The sequence below is a fragment of the Phodopus roborovskii genome, unplaced genomic scaffold (genome assembly GCF_943737965.1).
Source record: "Phodopus roborovskii unplaced genomic scaffold, PHOROB, whole genome shotgun sequence".
NCBI lineage: Eukaryota > Metazoa > Chordata > Mammalia > Rodentia > Cricetidae > Phodopus > Phodopus roborovskii.
In genome coordinates, this window is record NW_026126588.1 from 16,658,748 (window position 1) to 16,684,879 (window position 26,132).

The window sequence follows — 26,132 nt, forward strand, 5'->3', positions numbered from 1 at the left end:
ATTTTCAATGCTTACCTTTTTCCAAACACTACCCCATGTGACTCTGTAGGCCACACTTCGAGGGAAAGGTGATGGATGGAATCCTTGCTGGGGGATCGTCTGAGTGTTAAAAATGTTAAAGAACTTGTCCAAGGTCACTTTACTGCCTCTTTGCAAACCTGGAGCTTCTGCATTTAGATGAGTGTAACCCACAGCATCTGTGCTGGCATCCACTATACTGTGGTCCACAGAGCCCTCCCTTCTGGTGAATTTAAATACTCGAGTGTTCTGTGATAAACTTATCATTTAGGGACCTTGTGCTTTGTTTTATATCAGCTTATTTTCAGCTGTGGCTCTTGGATCTGGGGTTTGAGGCACGGGGCCTTAGAAACAGATCTATATTCCCTTGTGGCGCTTTCTTTTTCCCAAAAGGTCTCTTACAAAGCTGTCTGGATATCCTTGAACTTAACACTGTTGTCCAGGAAGGCCCTGAATCTGCAAGCCCCTCCTTCCCATGGGGCTGGGATCACAAGCCTGTCAGTGCGTATGGTCTTCTTTGTAGTTCATGCGGCTTGTACCCTTGTAACTGTGAAGGACGGGGGATTTCAGGAACGTTCTCCATTAGATAATATATACTTACTTAAACCTGAACCCTAGAGAGTGAACATTTAGTGATCCCATCTAGAAATTTCAAATGTTTCCTCTTTGTATTGATTAGGGATAAACATTGATACACTCATAGTACAGCTAATTTTAACTGTCATGTTTAATTACTGGCGGTAAATGCCACCACATATTCAAGTGATGGCTATTTAACAATGGGGAAATCAGTATACCATTTATGAGAGGTCCCTTAAAGTGTCATGCTGCAGGAACAGCATTTTTTGAGATATTTTTTATATAAAAATATATAATTTCTTACAAATGAAAACACTGGAGGAATTGGATGCACATCCCACTGGGACAAATGTGCTTGTTTTCTTTAAGTGACTCTGAATATGTTGTTATTTAGAACTGTTTTCTTGAAATAAGAATTAAATCTGTGTGATATCTGTACCAGAAATGTGTTACTTTTTACTTCTGTTTCACTGGAGGAGTCTAGAGCATGCCGCTAGGCCTTACATTTTTTCATGTGAGAAGATAGGAATTCATTGTGCCTGTTTGTTTTCTCCCACTCTTTCATGAGTCCTCAGTACTAGATTATGTCCTCTGACAGCAGGGACAGCCTATGTATATGCTAATTTTGTGGTTCTTCCAGAATCCAATGTGGCTTTGAGCATATGACATAGTTTTGAAAAATGAAAGTAATACAGCATATATATATTTGGTTTGAATTAACTAATTTCTAGTCAGTCAACTGGTGCAACATAGTTGGTATTCTCTAGATAATGGAGGTGTGCTGTATCCTTGAATCTGATTAATATACCTGCATGTTTTAATGGTTTTATTCCAAATATTAATTATTCTTTGTTTCACGTTGTGTTTTCAAGAGCTAATAATTAATTCAGCTAATTAAAGTTGTCCTAAGAATCAATTCTAAATATAATATGGCATCAATTTGATACATCACTGAGCTAGAAAGGAAATGAAATTCACTCATTGTTAAAGAAAGAGATAAAGAGGGCATGAGGGAACAGGAAGATTGAGAAAGGGAAAGAATAGAGGAGAACAAGAAAAAGAGATGCAATAATAGAGGGAGCCTTTATAGATTTAAGGAGATATGTGTCACTGGGGGAAATGTCTAGAGACCTACAAGGATGACCCCAACTAACAATCTAAGCAATAATGGAGAGGCTACCTTAAATGTCCTTCCCTGATAATGAGATTCACAACTACCTTATATGCCATGCTAGAGCCTTCATCTAGTAGCTGATGGAAGCAGAAGCAGACACCCACAGCTAAACACAAGTCGAACTCCTGGAATCCAGGGAGGCATGGTCAGCAAAGGAATCAAGACCATTCTGGAGAAAACCACAAAATCAGCTGACCTGAACATGGGGGAGCTCAGGCACCCCAGTCTGATAGCTGGGAAGCCACTGCCCAGCTTGCTTTGCTTTTCTTTCTTCTTTCCTTCCTTCCTCCCTCCCTCCCTCCCTCTCTTCCTTCCTCCCTTACTTTGTTTTCCTCTTGCAGCATGTTCAACATGAGGACCTTTGTTCTGTAATTCCTCACCACTCATCATCCACATTCTTGGATGAGTGGCATTTAAGATAGATTCATGGACCTTATATGTTATTTATTCTTATTCTGAATTATATATTAGTTTCAGTCTTTATGATATTTTCCTTCTTTCTATTTTAATTTTGGAGGCTACAATTCAGTAGAGAATCATATTTGATAGTCCATTTGTCTTAATTCTAGTTGAAAAAGATCATATTCTTTGATTCTGCATTACAGTGTTATGTCTGTCTCACAAAGTGCTTAAGATCTACAGATTGTTACATCTATCACTAATTTTACTGTTTTTAATTTCTAAAAGTTCTAACACTGCTTTGCTATTTTTGTTAATTCCATTTTATATTTCCTAACTCCAAACTTAACAGTTTGACCTTAATAAGTCTATGATCCATCACTGAAAACTGTTTGCTTTCCAGGCTACAGAACTTAGTTTTCTGGGATTTTACTTTTTACATCCTGAACAGTTTCTAGTAAGCCTCTGACTGTATCAATCCCACAAGTACCTCTTACTTTGAACATTTAAATATTTTTCTGAGATATTTAGCATTTATAACATAAGAGCCCCTGTGTATAAAACTATACACAATTATAAGGCCTTCAATATTATAATATAGAGTTAAAAAATAGTTTCCTCTACAAATCTTCTACTCACAAAGAATAATGCCACAAATTCTGGGTTCAGATGGAACTCCAGGCATATTACTGACCTTTAAACCTTAGCCACATTACTGACCCATTAACACAGTAATTGCAGTGAAACCTAATTAATATGTTATTTAAAGACTTTGCTCTGAAGCATTTCATCTCTTCTTATATTTCACCCATCATTTAATTTGTTTTTCCTCAAGTAAAGTGACCAAAGCATAGTTGGCTGCCGCAATGATCTAAAAAGCAAAACAAACAAAACAAAATGAAACAAAAATATAAAGGTCTGCTTGGCAGCCTATATTCCAGTGGATAAGGTTTCCTTTCTGTTTTACTTTTGTGCATAAATTCCCATGTTCTTGCTAAATTATTTAGAGATACTGAAGGGCCATACTTTTCAAATTCTGAATCATTTTGAAAACAAAATTTTAAACTATGCCTGACTGCAAGAACTCTGGTTTAAACATGCATGACCCTTTAGATTTTCTTATAAATAATGAGCTTTTTCAGGTCCGGGTCTATCCTGAAACACATAACACACTGTCTTCACATGTTGAATATGCCCACACGAAGTTATTGGCCAGAGCAAAGCCATTTTGTGGACTACCTACATGCTAATTTTCCAAGTAGACCCAGATTGTATCAAAAGAAAAATGAATGATAGCTCTTTAAATAAGCAGTTAAATTCCCTCTATCCGGAATTGCCTCTGAACTAGAAGTTCTCCACAGACGGTTTGTGCTGACCTGAAGGATGTGCCTTTAGATGTGAGTTTTATTGATGTTCTTCTCATTCCAACTGGGGTCTTTAAGAGTGAAGTGACTTATTCCATTAGATAACATTTTGCTTTTGTTTTTGCTTTTGTTTTTTTTTTTTTAAAAAAACTTCTTTTAAAACTAAGTTTTTATTGGAATTTCTGTGAACACACAGAGAATGATCTTGTAATTCACTTGGTGTATTATAGCTATCTCACTAAGGAAGGTTCCTTGAATATAATAATCCCCCATAATTACTTCCTTAAACAACGGGTGTGAAGGTGAATAGCAAAACACCAATAAGATCAGAACCCAGCCTCCTGCTTGACTCACTGCTCTAGTCTTGTAAAACAAGAACCTGTTTAAGAATTAGCAGTTTTCAAAAAAAAAAAAGAATTAGCAGTTTTCTTTGACCAACACTTGAATCAATCCATTTCTAAAAGCTCATTCAAAAATTTCATGCACTTTTCTAATAATCAAAAGACAGATAATAGTAACATAATGTGCGTTTTAAGTGAGATTGCATAAAATTGTATGTTTTGGTTCTAGAACATTCTGGACCACCAATATATGTTCGTTCATAAAGTTTGAACTCAAATGTCAGTAGTACTAGGAGCAAACAGTTAAATGCATGAGCTCCTTTCCCCTCCTCTCTCTGTGTTCCTCTCTTACACACACACACACACACACACACACACACACACACACACACACACAATCTTAACTATGGTTTTACACACATAATTTAGTTGTATCCTTTCTGCCCTTCCCCTTCCTTTTCTGTATTTATTAATCACCTGGGAACTCATACCCTTCTGTGTGGTTTAGTAGATACAGACATGAGATAGTAGCTACAGGGATGAGTAAGTGTCCAATAGATGCAGGGGTGGATAAGTATTAAGTAGAGGCAGGGATGGGTATGGGTAACAATTAATATTTTGGCATCTGATTTCTAATTATCAGTCCTATGTTATAGACACCTAAAACTTTATTTTGATTCCTTTTTTCCATTCGATTCACATTATATCTTCAGATACTCACTTCTTAGGATATCAGAATGAATTAGTAAAACCTGGTACAGCCTATGTTGCCCTTCTGAAAGAAACAAACAAAAAACAAAATGAAAAAAACAAACAAGTAACAAGTAGACATTTCTGGGTTGTGTGCAGAGATATGTCCAGAAAGTCTGAAGTATCCTTGAGGAAATTACATGTAGATCTGAGTTCTTACACACTACTCATAGGTTTTCCGAAGTAAAATCAATTTTAAAGGATTTTTGTTGTTGTTGGTCAAACACATTTTTCAGTCACAATAGAACTTTTGTAGTTGTCTGAGTGCCGTGCTTATATTCAGCCTCCTGGCAAGCTTTGGCCCTTGAAGCTTTGATGCAGACATCACAAGTACTCCCTTCCATATGCTGTAATTCTTCAGTACTCCCAGGAATCTCTGTGGAGCCTTGTGTGTGTACACCAGCATCTACGGAACATTCAGTCAGTTAATAAAAAGGAGCAGAGATGAACATTCCAGGAAAATAATGTATTGGCAGAATTATCAATCACCAATGCAAGTGTATTCTCTTGCAAGTTATTGGTATACAGGAAAATGCTTAATTTTGCATTTCCTTTTTGCCACCTGCATAAAAGCATTTTCTCCTACATAATTTGCAGGTACTTTTGTTAAAGGAAGGCTCAGGGTAGAAATGGTAAATTCATGTAATAAGACAGAATTTCAAAGATCAAAGCACTTTTTTCTTATTTTTGTTGTAATATTTTTGAAATTTTAATACATGTATATATATGGAAACATTATAGCATCCAATTCCCATTTCCCTTACCTCCTCTATTAGTTACTTTTCTGTTGTTGTGATAAAATACCTTGACACAAAGAAAATTATAGGGAAACAGGATTACTTTGGCTAATAGTTAACAGAAGGGATGTAGTCTATCATGATAGAAAAGGAACGGCTGTCAGGAAACCAACTGATCATATTCTATTCATACACAGGAAGCAGAATACAGAAAACAGGAAGTGGGGTTGGGTATACCACTCCAAGGCCTGGCTTCCAACCTATGACATATGTCCTCCAGCAAGGCTCTATCCCCTAAGGATTCCATAACATTCCCAAACAGTGCCACCAGCTAGAGAACTGGTGCTCAAGCATATGGGGGGTATTTCCTATTTAAACTACAGCATTCCATCCCTGTCTCTCTAGTCTGATGGCCACCTCAACATGCAAAATGAATTCATTTCATATAATGTCCTGAGTCCTCGTTACCTTTAATAGTCCCACCATAGTTTAAAAGTCTAAAGTGTCTTCTGAGATTCAAATTAATCCTTTTCTATGATCTCTTACAAAAGCAAGGAAAAAATTTCATCCTTCTGATATATAGTACCACAGAATGTATGTCACCATCCAAAAAGGAAAAAAAAATGAGGTATGCATAATGATGAAAAATAGATCAAAGCAATCCCAACACCCAGCAGGGTAAACATCCAAATCTGTAGCTAAATGTCTACTGTCTGGGGCTTCAGTTTCAAAGGGTTCATGGGCCCTATCCCACAAATTTTGGTACCAGCAATGTAACTCTCTCTTGTTGTACCATGCTCCTTGGCAAGATGTCCATTAACTCTGTTACCCCCAACATTGTGAGATTTCAAACAAATCTCAGTCTTCGTGTTCACAGTGTCCTATCAAGGCTATCTGTCAGGAAATACAACACTGCCATGCATTCCCTGGCCTTAGAAGCTCTCTGAAATTTAAGTTGAAGAATCTCTGACTTCTTAAATCAGTAGTAACCATTCTAGACCTAAGATTATACTTCCTTGAGATTTCCTTCACCAAAGAAAAGAATCCATTACTTTTCCATTCAGCCTCACATAAACTGTCAGTACAAGGGAAGAAATGTGACCAAATTCTCTGTTAAAATACCACATGAATGGCCTCTACTTCAGTTGGTAATTGAGTCCTGTTCTACTTTGAAAATCTCATGAGCTGGGCATCCAATGTCCACATTACCCTCAGGACTTCCTTCTTCCAGAAGAATGGACAGTTTAATGCTGCTCAGAGCACTCCATGGCTTTTCTAGCACCAACTTCCAAATCTTCCACAACCCTTCCCCTAACAATGTGGTCAGGATTATCAAAGCAACAACCGTAGTTTCACTATCAATTTATCAATTTAAGGATTCGTTATTTTTCTTTGGGTATAGAAATACCCTGAAAAAAATTTAGGAAAAATGATTCCTTCTGGCTCCCTGTTTTGTGTGGGGCAGAAGGACCCCATGGCTGGGTAATGCAGCAGCAATAGCATGAAGTCAGCCTGGAAGTCAGGAAGCACACACTAGAAGAAAACAGAATAGGAAGTGAGACCAGGCAGCAAAACCTCAATGTCAGCCCCCAGTGGTATACTTTCCCTAGCAACGCTCCACCTCCTAATGTTTCAGTGACCTTTCCAATCAGTAACCCCAGCTAGAGGCCAAGTATTTAAACATGGATACGCCCTTTGAAATAGGACCTCAGATATCAAAGGTCCTGGAATCAAAAGCAGTGGGACCTCAACCAAGTTCCCTGAACGAGGCAGAAGTTTCTGGCTCAGAAAGTCCGCAAATGAGTCTGCCTTGAAGATACCATTCCATCTCTTCCTCCTCTGCTTGAACCCCATTAGTCTTTCTGTTCAGTGTGCACACTTTCTTATAGAAAGACAGTTTGGTCCCTGATTGGGCGAACAAGGAACAAAAATGGTCCATTCAGCTAAAACCTTTTAGGTTTGGAAAGATAGCCAAGCCATGCAAGAATGTTTCCATTAGGTTAGGTAGGGAGGCACATGCTTAGCTATGGAAATGGCATCTAGGAGTTTCTGTTGGTTTCCAGTGGCTGTGGGACAGTCTGATCAGATCAGCTTCATCCCGTCTTCTAGAACTGTTGCTGGTTTCCATCCTGAGTTGTCCTGCTGCTGTCACGGCTGCTCATCCTTAGAATACTTCTCAGCTGCAGCCTGTTCTCTGCCCAGATGGTGCTTAGGGTTGTCATGTCAGTTTCTGTCCAGCTGTGGTTTTTACATTTCCTTCCAGGCTGCTGTTTCTCTGACAGCTGAGATCATCCTATCTATCCTGGTGGCAGGCTGTCAGATACAGCCTACTGCCCTTGGCTCCTTCTCCTGACTCTAAAGTTCCCAGCTCTGCATTTGGGTCCTTTCCTCCAATAATTGATATTGGTAAGACATGGCCAAACATTTATGGCATAATACCATTTTAGGAGATAGTATATTTAGGACTCTGGGGAATAATCATTTCACCATTGCTGGCTCTATGGAGTCCAGATGAATAGAATAGATGTGATCTGAACCTTGCAAGAACAAAGGTCAATATGGACTTGAAAGATAACTACTTCAGTCAGACATAGGTGAGGTTGCTTGCAGTTGAAAATATTGTCTGTAAAGGGGACGACAGAAAGTAAGACTGGCTAGCTAAGCCAGTGTCAGGTGATAAAGAGGTGGATTCCATATCAAAATTGTTGAACTTAGGGTAAATGAGGTGTCGGTGATCAACCATGATTTTTCATAGGCTAGATGTGGCAGAGCATATCCTTCAGCCACTGTCACTGATTGACCTTGAGTCCCTGCTTTAATGTGCATGCCCTTTCACACAGTGCCAGGGATATTCTAGTCAGTGGTTAGCCACTTTCTACGTCCTAATGGTGTTTGCTCCTCAGTCTGGTTGTCTGATAAACAGCATAACGCATTTGATCAAAGTGCAACACTGCACATTATTTTGTCAAGAGCATGATTGATCTGTCTGCAGTTATCGCCTTCCCTGTGGGGGAACAACTGAAAGACTCTGCAAAATGTTAGGTTGTGTTGTTATTTTCCCCCCTCTCGCTCAGGTTCTGCACTTTAGCACAGAGGGTCACATCTCATTTTGTGTCCAGCTTCTGTCTTCTGCAAATATGTGTGTTGGGACAAGATGGTTTTTTTTTCAAATTGACATCCTGCTTCCAAATAAAAAAAAAATATCTTTGAGAAGCAGGGCTTGGTCCGTTGCTCCCTGACATCTGGGACTCACATTATTTGCCTTTTCCTTGTTTGTTGGCCGTGCTGACTTGCTCTGTCAGCATCCTGAGACAAGGAGGGGCTCTGACCATTCCTATCATGTTACAAAACCTTTGCTGAGATTCCCCTCACCAGCTGGCTCGCTATATCCACTTAATTGGTTCATAGTCTTCTTTTCGAAGTACCTTTCATCCTGGGCCATATTCCAGTTTACAAAATACCAGCATGAGACCTCCTCTAGCCTTTCCTTCCTCGAGGATGTCTCTCCTTGGAATGGAAAACAAATGTGGATACCCTAAGGTCAGCAGTTCTTTCCAGACTCACCATTGTTCTTAGGAAGCATCATTTATTTTGTTTATGCACAGATTCTGTATTCGGTGGAAGGAGAGATCCTCATCTGAAAACATGTCCTCTTACTTCGACATATACATGCTGACACACCCATGCTTTGGGACTCATGTACAGGCACACAACAATATATCAGTTATAAAAGTGCATTAATACTAGAGGCTGGAGAGACTGCTCAGTGACTAGCAGCACTGGCTGCTCATCCATAGCACCTGGGTTTGAGTCTCAGCATTCACACATTGGTTCACAATCTTCTGTAATTCTGGTCCATCTTCAGGTCTCTGTAAGCAATCCACATATGTGGTGCACAGACAAACACTCATTCACATTAAATAGAGACACATTAAAGACAAATTCTCAGTGCTTAAGAAGGGTTACCAAATGGATGGTATTTCTTGAGCAGTACATAAAATTTGCTATACTACATAATCTGGTAGGTGTTTTATTGTGTCTCTTTCTAAATTCAACTGAATTTAGAAGTTCATTGTCACTTAGATTGTTCCCCTGTAAAAGTGTTTCTATAATCTTCCATAAAGTTTTGTTTCATTTTGTTAATTTATGGTTATAAGGCCAGGCATTATATAACATACCTATAAATGCTAACATTAATGGTGGCTAAGACAAGGTGACCATATATTAGAGGCGAGTCAGGGATATACATAGTGAGTTCCAAGCCAACCTCAAGTAAATAACCTCAAAAAAAAAAAAAAAAAAAAAAAAAGATAAAATTACTTCAGAGATTTCACTGAGAGTCCAGAGTGTAGCTTTACCCCCTGCCCTTGAAGCACTGTCAGATGAAATTTAATTTTTACAACCTGAAGTTGTTCCTATTCTTCGGAAATCTGCTCTCACTGTGTAAAGGCTACTATTTAGATAGCAGCATTCTTGAATCTATGTCCACGTCTCTTGTTTCTGCCCTTTTGTTTATTTATGAAATTACTGTCACATTAAAATTTCTTGGAAATATGCCTGATTCCAGTCATTCCTTTCTTAATTTAACTTGCTGAACGATATCCGCTTAAATCCTCTCAGAAAAGGCACTGTGGTAAGAATTTTATATATGAACACTTCATGAAACCATTTATACTCCTTCCTCTTCCCCATTCAATTCTTCCTGAATCCCCTGAATGCCTCTCAAATCCATTCTCACTTTCTAACTTTTTCGTATGTGCATTTACGTGTGTGTGTGTGTCTGTCTGTCTCTCTCTCTCTCTCTCTCCTCTCTCTCTCTCTCTCTCTCTCTCTCTCTCTCTCTGTGTGTGTGTGTGTGTGTGTGTGTGTGTGTGTGTGTGTATGTGTGTGTGTGTCTTTGGGACTAACTATTTGGACTTGGACAACCCATCAGGGAGATTGTACACAGAGAAGCTTAGTTCGCCCTCTTAGAGCATCACTGATTTCCTGTACCTCGTCATTTTGGAGTAAGACCTTGTACGATTCCCTCTGTTCACACTTGCTTGTCACCTCTTGTTTAGGGAACCAGAATTTTGAGATTTTGTGGATACCACTTTCCAGTCAAATACAGAACATTCACAAGGGCCAACTTGCTTCCCTGCCTTTTGCAACCTTTCTGCCCCCTTTCCATGGTATTCCATGAGGCTCCAGTATGAAATGTGCTGTGGATATATCCATTAGGATTGACCATCCCAATTTAGTTAGTCCTCCACCTCTCTTATTTCTTATGTTATCTTTGTATATTCTTGGAGTTTCCTTCACATTTAATTTTCTCGAATGTCTACATGATTTCAGTCATTGTTGTCTTGATTGACTCCACTAAGGAATTTCAGCTTAAGTCCTTCTACTTTACAGCCCCACCAACAATGACTCGGGTTACCTTTCCGAATATCTGCCACAGCAAGCATTGTCAGATGTTTTTCTGATTTTAATCATTTTTGAATGAGGTAAAATGAAATCTTATAAATACTTTTAATTTGCATTTTATAATTACTAAAGATGTTCAGCACATCATTTCAAAATATTTATCTTTATCTGTATGTTTGTGTACATGCATGAGTTTGTGTGCACCATACACATGCAGATACCCATGGTGTCCAGAAGAAGGCATTGGATCCCATGGAGCTTATGTCATCAGTGGTTGTCCTCTGCCTCATGTGGGTGCTAGAAACCAACCCAGGTTCTCAGAAAGAGCAGTAAGTGTCCTCAACTGCTAAACTGTATTCCCAGGCACTACTGAATATTTTAAAGATATTTATTACCCATTATATTTTTTTCCTTTTGAGAAATAACTCTTCTGGTATACAGCCCACTTTTTAACTGTATCATTTGTTTTCTTGACATTTTGAAAATTATTTATGTATGCTGGACATTAATCATCTGTCAAATGTATAGCTGGTAAAGATTTTCTCCCCCTCTTTGGGCTTCTACTTCATCCAATTAATTGTTAAATTTTGAGGAACAGTTGTCAATTATTGGCCTTAATCACTGGGTATATGGATCCCTATTCAGAAAGTCCTTTCTTACACTGATGTCTTGTAGGACACTGCTTATATTTTCTTCTAGAAGTTTTCGTGCTTCAGATTTCACATTGAATCCTTTGATGCATTTGGTGTTGATTTTTGTGCAAGGTGATAAATAAAATTCTAATTTAAATTGGCCCCATGTGGGCTTCCCGTTTCCCTAACAACATTTGTTGAAGATTCTACATTTTCTCCAGTGTGTATTTTTGGTATATTTATCAAATATCAGATGTCCGTAGTTATATGCACTTATGTTTGGGTTTTCCAGTTTATTCTATTAATCTCCTTGTCTTTTCTAGTGGAAGTACTATTCATTTTTACTACTATGAGCCTGTAATATAGCTTGAAATCTGGCATAGTGATCCTTCCAGAATTGTTCTTTTTCCTCAAATTTACTTTAGCTATCTAGGATTTTTTCTAGTTCCATGTGAACATTAGAATGTGCTTTCCTATTTGTGTGAAGGCATTTTCATTGGGATTATATTAACTCTAAATTGCTGCTGGTAGAATGGTCATTTTTATAGCATTGATTTGATGATGTGTCAGCAGTGAGAAGTTTTGTCTTTAGTGTCTTCCTCCAATCCATTTTGTCTTTAGTATCTTCTTTCATTCCATGGCTTTGGGTTATCGAATGACTAACAAAGATGAAAACAACTGGACTGCCAGCATTCATCACTTTTATGCTTTCTTCTGACACACTGTGACCTCACATTCCTGATTCCTTGTATTCTATCTACTTGTATTCTATCTACTCTGACAGGTTGCCTCTTCAAGCTGCAAGCCAACACAAACCCACCATGTCTTGAGTTGCTTCTGTCACAAAAAGGATGAACAGAAATGATATGGTCCTCAAATTAACTTGTTCCCACAAAATGAATATTTGTGACTATCCTTACTAAGTGTCTAGCTCTCAGATCCATTATATCAACAGAAGAAAAGTTCTTGAGAAAGGCTGAAAAACTGTCCAGTAGTTTCTCTTGGGTCAAGATTTTCCCCTTGTTCTCCTGGAAGAGCTAACAACAGGGCCTTTGCATTTCATCAGGACACAATTTCTGACAGCACCACTTTCTGCTTTGGGGAGTGAAGGCAGCCTTGCTGTAACCGACAGAGCATGGTTTGCTCTTCCCCAATCAGGGTTGATATTAAAATCAGGAAAGGTACTGTTTCTAATTTCATGATAGACTTCAGTATTGCCACACTGATTTATCTATGTCAGAATCTTGGACTATTTTTTAAAGGACATCCTTGGTTCCACTGATTATAACCATAGCAATAATCTAGCTCCCGTGCTCCCCACAATCAAGACTCGATTCGTACAACCATCCTGATAGGTCAGTCAGGACCACATAATGGTAAAAAGCATGGGCAGGAGATGTAATCATTGCATTGCCAAGATGAAGAGTAAATAGTTTCAGTAATGCCAAGCAGAGAGATGGAGGTTCTAGTGACTGATCATTTCACTCCTGGGCACTGATATGTGCTTTGAGTTAGAATAGAGGAGTAATGGAGGCAGGGGACATAAACCCTGTGTATTAAGTATCCATGATCAAGCTGTGGTCTAGTTGATCACTGTATCAGTTCTGGTTCTTCAAGTTAGGCAACAAGAAATCATTATTGATTTTGATAACAGTATACTTTCTTTGCTTTTTCCTTTTTTTCTTTTTTTCTTTCTTTTTTTTTTTTTTGTTTTGTTTTGTTTTGTTTTGTTTTTTGAGACATAGTTGCTCTGTGAAATAGACCTGGCTGTCCTGGAACTCACTCTGTAGACCAGGGCAGCCTCTAACTCACAGAGATCTGCCTGCCTTTGCCTCACTGCTGCTGTGATTAAAGATGTGTGCCACCCACTGCCCAGAAACATTATCCTTTCTTAAGGGAACCAAAATGGTTCTTCTCAGATTGTTCCTGCTTCAGGTACAACTTCAGCATGAAGAATAATTGCCCTGGGTAGGGTGTATTTGGAATTGTAGGTTAGCCATTAGTGGGAAATAGTTTAAGTCCATTTTCATAAAAATGCCTGCCTACTGGTCTTATTAGTTCTGGTGCCCAAAGTTCTTCAAGACAAGTGGTTCTAAGAAGGAAAACTTTTTACCCAACGGTCAAGATGTAGTTACTAGGCCTCCATGCTGGATAATTTTACGTCAACTTGACACAAGCTGGAATCTTCTGACAGGAGTAACCTCAATTAGGAAAATGCCTCCATAAGATCAGGTTGTGGGCAGGCCTATATGGCATTTTTTTTAAATACTGAATGATGGAGAAGGGTCTAGCCCACTGTGGGTGGTACGATCCCTGGGCTGGTAGTCCTGGGTTTTATAAGAAATCAAGTTGAGCAAGCCATGGGGAGCAAGCCAGTTTACAGCACTCATCACTTCTGCCTGTAGTTTCCTGTCCTGACTTCCTTTGATAATGAACAGCAATATGGAAGTGCAAGCAGAAGCAACTTTTTCCTTCCAACTTGCTTTTTTGTCATGGTGTTTCATAGCAACAAGAGAAACCCTAACTAAGACAGCCATCTTCCTAAACTGTACCTTTTGCAAAACTACAGAGTGTGCAATTTATAACCTTTAAAAAGATTCCCTTCATAGAGCTGATCACTTGGAATATGAAAGGCTTTAGTCTAGGGGAACTCTTACCACAAGCAGGAGCAGGAGACCCGGTATTTGGAATTACAGACAACCAGAGCGGAGCTATTGCTTAGAATTTAGCGATTACTTCTGTACTATGTACTTGTGTGCATCTCTTTTGTGTGTATATAATTTGTACTACTTATTATACTCACTTAAATTTTCTCTACATACGCCTACTTAAAAATGCTTTTAAACTGGGGATTTGCACAAATCCCATTCAGGCCACAATATGAATAATAAATGTGTGTTTATTTGAGCTTCTTGATGGTGAGAGTCCTGCAGACAATAGACTTATTTATTTCTGAAGTGGATTTATGTTAGACGAAATGTCCCTCGGGCATTAGGAAGAAAAAGCCTGCAAAAAGCACTTTAGTAAATTATAACTCTTAGGATAAAATATGACAATAATGTCTGTTAAAGTAAAAACCAAAGTATAAGCCTGCATATACTGTACATTATGCATTTTCAACTTTTCTATTGTTTAGTTTGTTTCACTGGAAAAGTTACCTGTGGAAAATTAATTTGGATCTTAGAAGGCATGAACTCCTTTGTTCATGTATAATTTGATACATTGTTTTGAATATGAGATATGTATGGTGAGAACATTTACCAATAGTGATATGAGATTACTTCTTGCGACGCGATTATTCTTACTCCTTTCAGCATTTTGTAGATAAGCAGTTAGACATCCCCAATAGTGAAGTCAATGTTTGCCAAATGGGTACTAGTAATATCGGTTATCATGAAATGCTAGGCACGCACCACAGGCATGGCACCACAGGACTGCAACTCACTGGGCGGGGCAACACACTAGAGCTGACCCTGTTGATGGGGCATAGATGACCTGGCCTGAGAGTGTGAGAGCAGAAGAGCTGATGCTGCCTCCCCCCACCCCCCCCCCCCCCCCCACCCCACCCCCCCCCCCCCCCCGGTACCTACAGCAATCAGGAGAGAGTGCTCTGCACCTCACCTGTGCACAGTAGTAGAGCTGGCACTGGTGATGTGAGCTAAGCTGAGCAGGATCTCGGGCCCTGAGAGCGGGAGAACTGGCCCCCTCCCTTTGCTGTAGACTGCATTGCGTAAGCTAGCTGAGGCTGTGCTGGAGAGCTAGCCTGGGCAGTGATGACGGAAAGCTTGCTGGCTGATCAATCCAGGTATCTGTCACCCAGGCCCAGAATCAGACTTGTGAATTAGCCCACCCCAAATCACTCTATGAACTGTCAGAGCATGTGAAGGGGGCAAACCTACAGATCCAAAAATGCAGGATCCCCAGGACATAGGACAACAACAGGATATTCAATAGGAACCCCAGGGACAGCCCATTGTTGACAGCGTAGCATAAGTCAGAGGCCTAAGACCACACCATAACTCATAGCAATGAACACTTACAAGATCCGTGGGCTACAGGGTAAAGCGTGTGACTCAATAGGCCACACTACAGCTTCCAAAAACAAGATTCTTCTCCTTTTGTGTGTGTGTGGTGGTGGTGATGGTGGGGTGGTTGAGTTTTGGTTTTCCTTTGAAGTTTTGTTTTGTGTCATGGAAGGTCCCATGGGCAGAGGGCAGAAGAGAGGGGAGGGGGAATCAGTGGGATCAGAATGCATGATGTGAAATCCACAAAGAATCAATAAAAGATAGATAAAATTTTAAAAAAAAATTAAATCATGAAAAGAAGCCCATGATCAAATGAATTGCTCTGTCCCAGAGGAAACAGAAAGCTGTAACTTCTCTGGTATTAACAGAGAGGTATTTGGAGCTTGTCTGCATTCCCCAGTGTCATCTTTGTATGGAAATCTCAAGCTGGCTTGCTGGCTTACCATTTATCTCTTTATCCCTGTAATGTGGAGGAAGAGCTCCCCCTTCCTACCCATTTGGCTCTTGTACACTGGCTTCTCTTGCTTTAGCTCCACTGGAGCAGGGTGTACAGGCTTCCGTCACCACTTAACTTACTTTGTTTCCCATAAGAATCTAGGCTCACATACACCACATGTAGAAAATACTATGTACGTTAATTCACATCCGGACTACACGATCTGTAGAATTCTTTCCTTTTCTCTACTCTGCTCCTTTCAAAGTCTCTTGTCCTGGAAACAACACAGAAGACAAGTTGTTTGGGAAACAGTGTTCTCAAACACGTTTTAAGTATCAGAACTAAATGCAAGTCATAGGTGAGTTACAAAATTTTAATCCAAGTAGAAATTCTAGTCATCCCCTTCTCTAATGTTGTATATTATTTTAGTTTATTCAACTTCAAGGAAAATGTATACTGTTTATTATTTTCTAATAGATCAAGTTGAGCATGTATAAGTCAGTAGATAAGAAAGGACTCTCCTGTTGCTGGTTTTGTCCCCTAATGTACATTGCTCAGACCACTCTGGGTCAATATGCCACACCTTTAATCCCAGTATTCAGAAGGCAGACACATGCAGATCTTTATGAGTTCGAGGCCAGTCTGGCCTACAGAGCAAGTACCGGGATAGGCTCCAAAGCTACACAGAGAAACCCTGTCTCAAAAAAAAAAAAAAAAAAAAAAAAAAACCAAGAAAACAACAACAAATAAAAAAGCAAAACAAACAAAAAACAGTAATATGCTAGCTTCACACAGTATGCTCCTTTAAGTTACATTTGCACTTCTGTTCAAGGGATCTTTAGTAAATTAAGGCATGGTGCCTGATTTTAAAAGCCAACTTGCTACACTGGAGAATCACCTGGAAAGATAGTCTCACCTGAGGAATCATCTTACCTAGGCCTGTGGGCTTATCCAAGAGAGACTGTCTTGATTGTCAGTTGACTCTGCCCACTGTAGGTGGTACCATTCCCCAAGCTAGGCCTGTGTGAGTGAAGAAAGGTGTGGCTAAGCCAGCAAAGAGGAAGCATGGATGCAACTTTTCTTAGCTCTGCCTGCCTCTGTGTGTGTGTGTGTGTGTGTGTGTGTGCAACAGAGCAGAAGGGCTGGATTTACAGGTGAATTCAGGTGAATGGAATCCGACGAATACCCAACTCCTGTCCTCTGCCAGAGCAGCAAAGGCCATTAAGTACTATATACCATACAGGAAGTTCTATATACTATACACAAAAGAACCTTGTCCTTCAGGAATGTAGCAATGTGCGTGCAAGAATTAACAGCACTTAGGGATTTCAACGTCAGAAAGTTAACATTTCACCCAGCAGACTGAAATCTGTTGTGGATGATTTCAACTCTGAAGAATTATTTGAAAATCTTCAGCTGGCTTGTAGCAGATCGTTATTTCTCCAAGAGTTTCCTGCTAGTTTTGGAAAATTGACTTAGATTGTGGCCCTGTCACCATTTCAGGAAATGTTAAATCAATGCAAAATGAGTGGCTGCTTATTTCTAAAAATAACCTTTTCACAGGAAGAAGAGCTGAGGAAGAGTGGGGAGGCCAAGTACGCACACCTGAGCGACGAGCTGCATGTATTAATTGAAGTTTTTGCTCCACCTGGGGAGGCCTATTCACGGATGAGTCATGCCTTGGAAGAGATTAAAAAATTCCTGGTTCCTGTAAGTGATTTTTGAATTTACAAACTGTTTCTTATTCGTTCCTATTTTAAATTGTGTCTTTAATCTCTAGTGACTTTTTGGAATGGAGTTCACATTGTACATTAATTATCTATGCATAGATTTGATACAAATCTTAAATAAATAGGGCACACACGACACTTATTATAAGACCTGGCATGTTGCCACTTTCTACTAGGCTGACATGAATATTCATCACCAGCCTGTGTATAGTATATATCAGTCCACAGTCAGAAACACCAATAAGAGAAATGTACACACAAAAATACATGATTTAAGTTACCTTTCCCTGTTTTAAGCCTTGACGTGTATTTTGATAATTTATAATTAGTAGGAAAATGTAGTATAAAAAGTGAGATTGAATATGTATTATTTATGATAAGGCAATGAAAGTATTTTAAAATAACAAATGCTAGTAGCATGTCAGGTAGTATAAGATAATATTAATAGATGTTAACTTCCAACGTTAGAAATATAAACTCACCATGCAATGTGAGAGTAATAGAGGATGCTCATTTATGAAGGTGGCAAATTCAGCTGAAAATTGAGTAGCGTTCTCTAATGATTTCCTAAGAGACCGAGGAACATAAATGCATCAAGTCTTAAGGTTGACAATTGAATATCCTAGAAACAAGAACTTCAATAGAAGTCTTGCCAAGAGGCTTGAGATTGTGTGATATTGAGAGAACGCTGAGGAAAGTTCCCTAGAAGAACTTGGAAAGATCCTCAACCCAGAAATCGACGAAGAAACTGGATATTTGTATACTCAATAAAAAACTCAGAGAAGGTGGCTGTCAGATAAGATCCTCTGATTAGTAATGCTATAGAAAACTAGAAAGGAAAAAATATCAAGGAATTCCTTGCATGTACAATCATTAAGATCTAGCCACATTTTGTAGCTACATGTCCAAGCCCAATATTAATCTTTGTCAAGACACAATTATAGAGTAATGTCACAATAAATTGAGTACTTCTTAATTGTGTGTGCATAGTTACTATTTGAGTATCATCTGGAATCCTTCCTCCATAGACCTCATTCTGAAGATTGATGATACTATATTCATTCTTCCTTTGGTTTTCCAAGGAAATATTTAGTTCTAGGTTCAGTAAGTAGTCTATGTAGTTAGACTAGATACATGTATGTGTAGTGAGGCCAGGTCAGGTTTTATCACAGCCTCATTGTATGGCTTTCGATAAGTTACTTAAATGTTCAGAGGATCCATTTACGGATCTTTAAAATGAAAATGATCATAATGTATTCACTTCAATCACAACTATTAAGAATATTAAGCAGGGTAATATATGCAAAGGGTTTAAAAATAAAAAAGCATTGGAGAAATTGATTTGTAAAACTATTATAATAGAAAGACCTTTGAATGACTTTATCAGGTAAAATGTGTTAGACACAGTTAATAAATCTATTTTGTTTAGGAGTATTACCTCCATATACCTATCTATGTGTCTATCTATATAGAAAGAAATAACATTTTAATTACAAATTTCTCCCTTTCCTTTATTCCCTCCAAACCCTCCCATGCACTCCTCCCTAATCTTCGAGTCAAGACCTCTTTTGTTCACTAATTGTTATTTTATGCATGTACATTCCTACATACATATTTTACATATATATTCCTAAGTATAGCTAGCCTAAGTATATGTCACCTGTAATATATCTTTGATGCATACATATATATATATATATATATATATATATATATATATATATATTGGACATAGACTGCAGGCTACGTTAACCTACTTTTATAGTAAATATCAATGACATGCATCACTTTTTCATATATTATACCTTATACTAACTTCATTTCTATCTTATCCAGTGAGACATATATATATATATATATATATATATATATATATATATATATTAGACATGGTAGGGAATATATTTCCAGGCCAACAGTGTATCTTTATCATTTATCACTTTGCTTAACAGTGTTTGTCTGATTGTAGTCTGACTGTTGAAATAACTGACCAAATTCATCAAATCATGCAAGGTCAATGCAATCTGGCTACATTTGTGATCCATGTGCACCATATAAATGTAGACTACCCTTGCCCCCCTGCCATTTCTGTGATTTCTCTCTAATGCAGTTGTCACATCCTAGTGTTCTTACATGTTGTCACATTTTGTTTATGCAACATGCAATCTCACTGATAACTCTAGAGTTTTGAAGATTCTTCTTAAAATATTAACATGGATATTCCCCTTTACTTTTGCATCTTCTGAACCTGCATGTACAGGAACTTTTCAATTACAAATCTAAATTAACTTCATTGGTTGCCTTAAATTATATAGGGCTGTTGTGACAGGTTCATGGCATCACTGATAACTCTATTCAACATATTGATTCATTGTCCTTACCTCTTTCACAATTTATTTCTCTCCTGGGTATCTATTATGTTTAGATTGTACACAAAGAGATGAATGATAGATAGATAGTTAGATGATAGATACGTAGATAGATAGATAGATGATAGATAGGTAGGTAGATAGATAGATAGATAGCTAGATAGATAGATAGATAGATTTTTATGGTTTGTTCACCTGTTAGAACATGAGTGCCCTAAGGGCTGGGACTGAATCTCTTTCCCAATGCTATTTAGAGGCTTCACTATTTGTGACAGTCCTTCAGACTGATTTTGTCTTCCTTCTTGCCTGCTTAGCTCCAGGCAAAGCACAGTTATCTGTCTACTTTAACTATCACAGGAACCACAAAGAGCTAAAACAAACAGACACACACACACACACACACACACACACACACACAACCTCTTCTCACTTGTCCATATTATTTCTGATATTTGATTTTACAGTTCAGCTGATGATAACATAGCTGCATATTAATATTTATGACCATCAGAGGTGAAGTGTCAGATCAATAAAATGAATTCTGAAACAATACATAAGACTAATATAAACTAGGACTCCAACCCTCCACTGATGTCTTCTTTCTTTGTAAGATTGTGTCTTTCCATCACAGGAACTTTTCATCTTCCCCTTGTTATGGTAAGTATAATATGTAAGCATGACCTATACCCTACAATCATCAGAACTACCAGTATGAGAATGAGTAACCAATTATGAAATGTCTGAAGGCTTTAAGATGTTAGAAATCAATTCAGTTTCTGTAATTAAATTAGTTGCTAAAGAAGAACTAATTACTATTGTCCTAGGTGAAATTTCTAGCCTATTGGTCTCTGTTCAGGCACTGCAATCCTACCCAAATAAGTAGACTGACTAATCAATGAACATCATGTGTTGTTTTCCAAATTCAAATCTGTAATGTTTTATGTAAATTAAACCTTATTTTCCACACAAATCCTAGTTCTCTCTCCCTCCTGTCCTCGCAGCCCCCCCCCACTGAACCCCCATTCCACCCTGCTTCTGCTACCCATGAAGATTGAGGCCTCCCATGGGGGACCATCAAAGTCTGTCACATTATTTGGGGTGTTTTAATCAGTAAAATACCATTAAATTGAACATCGCCAACTCCAAATTCCTAACCTTTTAAGAATGAGCTCTACTCCCAAATTTTTTATTCTTCATTGATTTGCCTTAAAATACGGATTGGAACTCTGTAGTCATTCTGAAATAATGCTATTGATGCTTCAGTGAGGAGTGTAAGTCCATTTTACTCCTTAAGCTGGAAGAGCATTATGTAATTTGCCACTGTGGTATTTCACAGGGACCCTCCTTGCCTAATTTTGATATCAGAACATCAGAATATTTTGTGGGAGTGATAGTTTATGAAACATCATTGAGCAACATTTATGCTAATGTTTGTGTCAGGAATCCCCCAGAACCCCATATTAATATATATTTTTCTAACTCTATTCAGAATGCTATATCTAAATAATGATAGTGTTTATGTGATTAAATAGTCTCAGTTTTCATTAAATGAATTCAGCCTGTTTGATTAACTCATGACTGAAATATAAGACACTGTCTCCCAACTGGAAAGTGTGCAGCATTCAACAGAATTCTGTTCATGTGGATGGTGGTGTGGCCCTGCACTTATCCAAGTTGTTTCCATCCATGGAAACAACAAAAAGATGGCAGAAATGGCCCTCTGATCTCCAAAACCATGTTGTAGCATGTGCATCCACATATAATATATACATGTGTTAAGTAACCATGATAATAGCAATAATAATTTACTATCAGCTATCATATGTTCACATAGTTCCCATAGAAAAGATGGAAGTTGAGCTTCCACACAAACAAGAAATTAGTCTTTGGTAACAGAAAAATTAGACGATTTTATTGCCTTCTTCAATAAATGCTGTGAGGGGCCTAAATAAGAAGTCATAATATAGTGCACCATGTCAGAATCTATAAACTTGACAGGTCTGTCTTGTTTGACTTGAGCTTCATAGGGTCTCCACCAGAGTTTTGTGTAACTTAAAGCAGTTGATAGGTAAGAGGGAAGATTCACTCATATGTACGCATATTTAATTTATGCTTTTTTAATAGTTGTTTGTGTGTGTGTGTGTGTGTGTGTGTGTGTGTGTGTGTGTGTGTTTTACTCGTCTCATGAATCAGATGTTTAAGTTGACTCACTAAGGGAAAACGAAAACATGGATCTGTAGCCTTCCACTGGAGTGTGGTTGACTCATCAGGACCAATACTCTTGAAGACATTGACTATTTCTCTCTTAGCTTCTATCAGTGGCCAATAACTCCTCAGCTATGGGTAAGACTCCATGTCCACCTCCCTTGTCCATCCTAGGAATATGTCTGGTTTGAGCTTGCATGGGTCTTGTGCATGTGTGGTGGATTGAAAGAAAATGGCCCCCAGAGGGAGCGTCACTATTAGGGAGCATGGCTTTGTTGGAATAGGTGTGGCCTTGTTGGAGAAGTATGTCATGATGGAAACAAGCTTCCAGGTCTCATATATGCTCAAGCCACACCTAGTGTCTTCCTGTTACATGCAAGTTGTAAGACTCTTGGCTATTTCTCCAGCACTATGTCTGCCCACATGCCACCTGCCATGCCCCACTATGATGATAATGGAATGAACTTCTGAACTATAAGTGAGTTGCCATGGTCATGATCCTCTTCACAGCAATAGAAACCCTAAGACATGAGGAGTTCATGTGTGTACTTGCCCTGCTGTGTCTGGAAGACAATGCTTGCAGTCATCCACTGCCACTGCCCCTTACACTCTTTCTGACTTCTTTGATACAATGATATTTTAGCCTTGGGAGGAGGGGATGAATTACTGTTGTCTCATTTAGGACTGAGCATTTCAGTTTCTTATTCTCTCTGTCTTGACGGGTTGTGGGTATCTGCCTTAATCACCCTCTACTGCATATAGAAGCTTCCCTGATATGGGTTGAGAGATACACTGTCTATGGGTATAAGGATGATTCGTTAGGAATCAGTGTAATACTATATACATGTAGCAGAATAATAGTAGGTTTTGAGTATGATCAAATCAGTAATAATAAAGGAGAATAGAATAGAAAGTTGAAGAAAGAATGCCTAGGAATATATTATCAATCATGATTATATTTAATATAAATATTTATATTTAATAACCATAGTTTTGGAATTTATTAAGAAAATATTAATTAATGCTTCTATATTATTGTTTATCACTATATATATATATATATATATATATATATACAGTTACATATACACTGTAGTTAACACATGAAGTTAACAATATGGTAGACAGTTTAACTTTAATGTACACATGTGTGTATACATACATATATTCATGGGCCATTTAAGGTAATTGATCTCACTTTGACATATTAAAAACCCCTGTTCAGAGACAGAGAGCATCCAGAGGCATCCTTAGAATGGTAACATGTGGCGGTCATCTGTTTCTGGTGTAAGTGATTTCTCCCAGAATAAACATCCATTAGCCAATATTGTGTTCTGGAATCTTATTTCTCACACAATATTAAGGTATCAGAAGTGGGAGCATTGCCAAGGATGCCTCCGGATGCTCATGGTCTCCAACTAGGAATTAAGAGAGTGAGCTAGGGGCCAGGACCCTAGACCTAGTCCCCACATGTCACTTCTGCACCTCTCCCCATGCCCCAATGGGCGTGATCAGGGTAACAGGTGCGGGCGAGGTGGATATCTCACTACAGTTGCCTATCTATATTTTATGCAAATATAGTTAATCATATAAAATATACATAAGCAGTATTGCCATGAGATCCATGCTATATTTTTATTTCAAAAGGAAATTACATCAGTGTTTTATGCAGATGAACATGTGGGAGGAACAAGGTATTAAACAAGAACCCACAAGCAAACGCACGGATGCTGGTATGGGAGAAGACATAGTGGGAGGTGGCAGATGCCTTTGTGCTCACTGTGGGAGGAGATGGGCATTTTGCAGCAACCTCAGCATGCAAACAAGAGCATTGTCATCAAATGCAGAGCGTGATGAAACATTCTGTGTAGCAGGGAGAGCACCACCCATAGGCTAGCACCAGTCCTTTAATGTCATGTTTGTTAGATGGTACCAAGAATTTCCTCAGACTGCTGTTATGAAAAGCATTCCCACTCCATGTAAGTAATCATAATGTAACCACATGGGAGTTCACAGAAGTAAGCAAAGAGCTGTAGGGATTTGTTTAATTGTGACCTGCTGACCAATGCTTTCTCGGTTGCTATGGCACTATGACCCTATTTTCATTTTATTTGAAAAAAAATTATTATCATCTAATATTAGCATATATGGTGATATTAGCATATTAGTTATTTACATTGACATTTTAGTTACAAAAACATCAGAGCCATGACTTTGAACATGCCTAAAACTCATTATTAGTTTTGAGAAGGGGTATGTTAATATTAGCAGTATGCTTTATCATTGTAAAAACTGAAGACTACTTTATCATTTCTCACTGATTGGCATAACCTAGAACACAGAAAAAAAAAAAGAAGCAGCAGAAAATAACTATTATAATGAGATTTTTTTTTTCTCAGAAGCTAGAAAACAAGTGTCCAAATAATCAAATGGTCACTTTGTAGTAATGGGGGTAATTTATGAATACAGACTTAGCATGATCATTGCATTCTTAGGAATAGTTTTTCACTAGCTATACCTACTTTCATTTGTAATAGCTTAGAATTTTAAAGTTCCCAATGCCAATCATTTTTTCTTTTCCTTTACTTTTTTTTACATAAACCTATCTTCTATCTATCTATCCATTTTACATCCAGACCTCAGTTTCCCCCTCCTTCCTCTCCTCCCAGTCCCTCCCTCACACCTTCTGTTCCCATCCTCCAGTCTACTCCTCCTCCATTTCCACTTAGCGAAGGGCAGGGCTCCAGTGAGTGTCAACAAAACATGACATACCAAGTCTCAGTAAGACTAAGCATCTACCCATTTATTAAAGCAAGGCAGGGCAATTCAGTATGAGGAGGAGAGTCTCAAAGCCCTGTAAAAGAGTCCAATAGCCCCTGTTCCCATTGTTAGGGAAGTAGATCAGGCTCCACAACTATAACATATATGTAGAGTGCCTAGGTCAGTCCCATGCAGGCTCCCTGAAAATCTCTGTGAGCCCCTATGAGCTCAGGTTAGTTCATTCTGTGAGCTTTCTTGTGGTGTCCTGGCTCCTACAATCCTTTCCCCCCAAGGTCAGTCTTTAAGAGTTCCTATTAAATAAAGAATCGAATCCCCCAAGACAGCGCCCCTTACCAGCAGGAAGTAGTTTGGAAAGAACGACGCCCAAATTCCCAAATATTGTGTATAAATGTTTGTTTTCATTTAATTGGACTTTGTTATATAAAATTAAATAAATAAAAAAATTTGTCCTTAAAAAAATTAAATTGAGTAAAATCAAAAAAAAAAAAAAAAAAAGAATCAAAAATACTATTGACAACTTGGTGAGAATTCTCTCTCTTTTTTTCCATACTTTCCTCCAGATCTACTCCTTTTCTGTCTCTCATTAGAAAATAACAGGCTTCTAAGAAATAGTTACCAAACATTACCAAATAAAATATAGTAAGATGAAGCAAAAGTTGGACACAGCAACTCAACAGGAGGAAGAGAGCTCCAAACACAGGCACAAGAGTCAGAGAGCCACTCATTCTCACATTCAGGAGTTCCATAGAAAAACTAAACAGAGGACCCAAGTAGACCCTGTGCTTGCTGCTTCAGACTCCAGGAGCTGAAATGCACCTCGCTTAGTTAATTCAGAGGACCTTGTTCTCTTTGTGTCCTCCATTCACCTCTGGATTTTAGTCTTGCAACTCCTGCAGAGTACCTCTGTCACTAAAGAGTCTAGAATAAAGGGGTGAAGGCATGGTGTAGGCACAGGCACAACTTCCCCCTCTTCAATGAATATCGTGGGTGTTGTCTTTGGCAACGACACCCAGCTTTCAGTTTGCAGAGGGCAACCCATGGTCTTAGCAACAGCCTGAGTTGTTTGGATATTTCCATGGAATCCCCTTGTCCCACAACTCAACTGAATTCAACCCAGTCCCTCCACTGGAAGTCTTGCTTGGCTACAAGAGACAGCCAGTTGAGAGTGTGCCACCCCCATTACTGG

At 38.5% G+C, this 26,132-nt stretch overlaps 1 protein-coding gene across 1 annotated transcript in view; it reads left to right on the top strand.

Annotated features, from left to right (window-relative positions):
- Nucleotides 1-26,132, top strand: part of Khdrbs2 (KH RNA binding domain containing, signal transduction associated 2) — a 326,527-nt gene that overhangs the window by 133,545 nt on the left and 166,850 nt on the right. Inside the window, exon 4 of the mRNA XM_051204527.1 lies at nucleotides 17,425-17,571. Coding sequence (XP_051060484.1) covers nucleotides 17,425-17,571 — 147 coding nt within the window. The remainder of the gene's footprint in view (nucleotides 1-17,424; nucleotides 17,572-26,132) is intronic.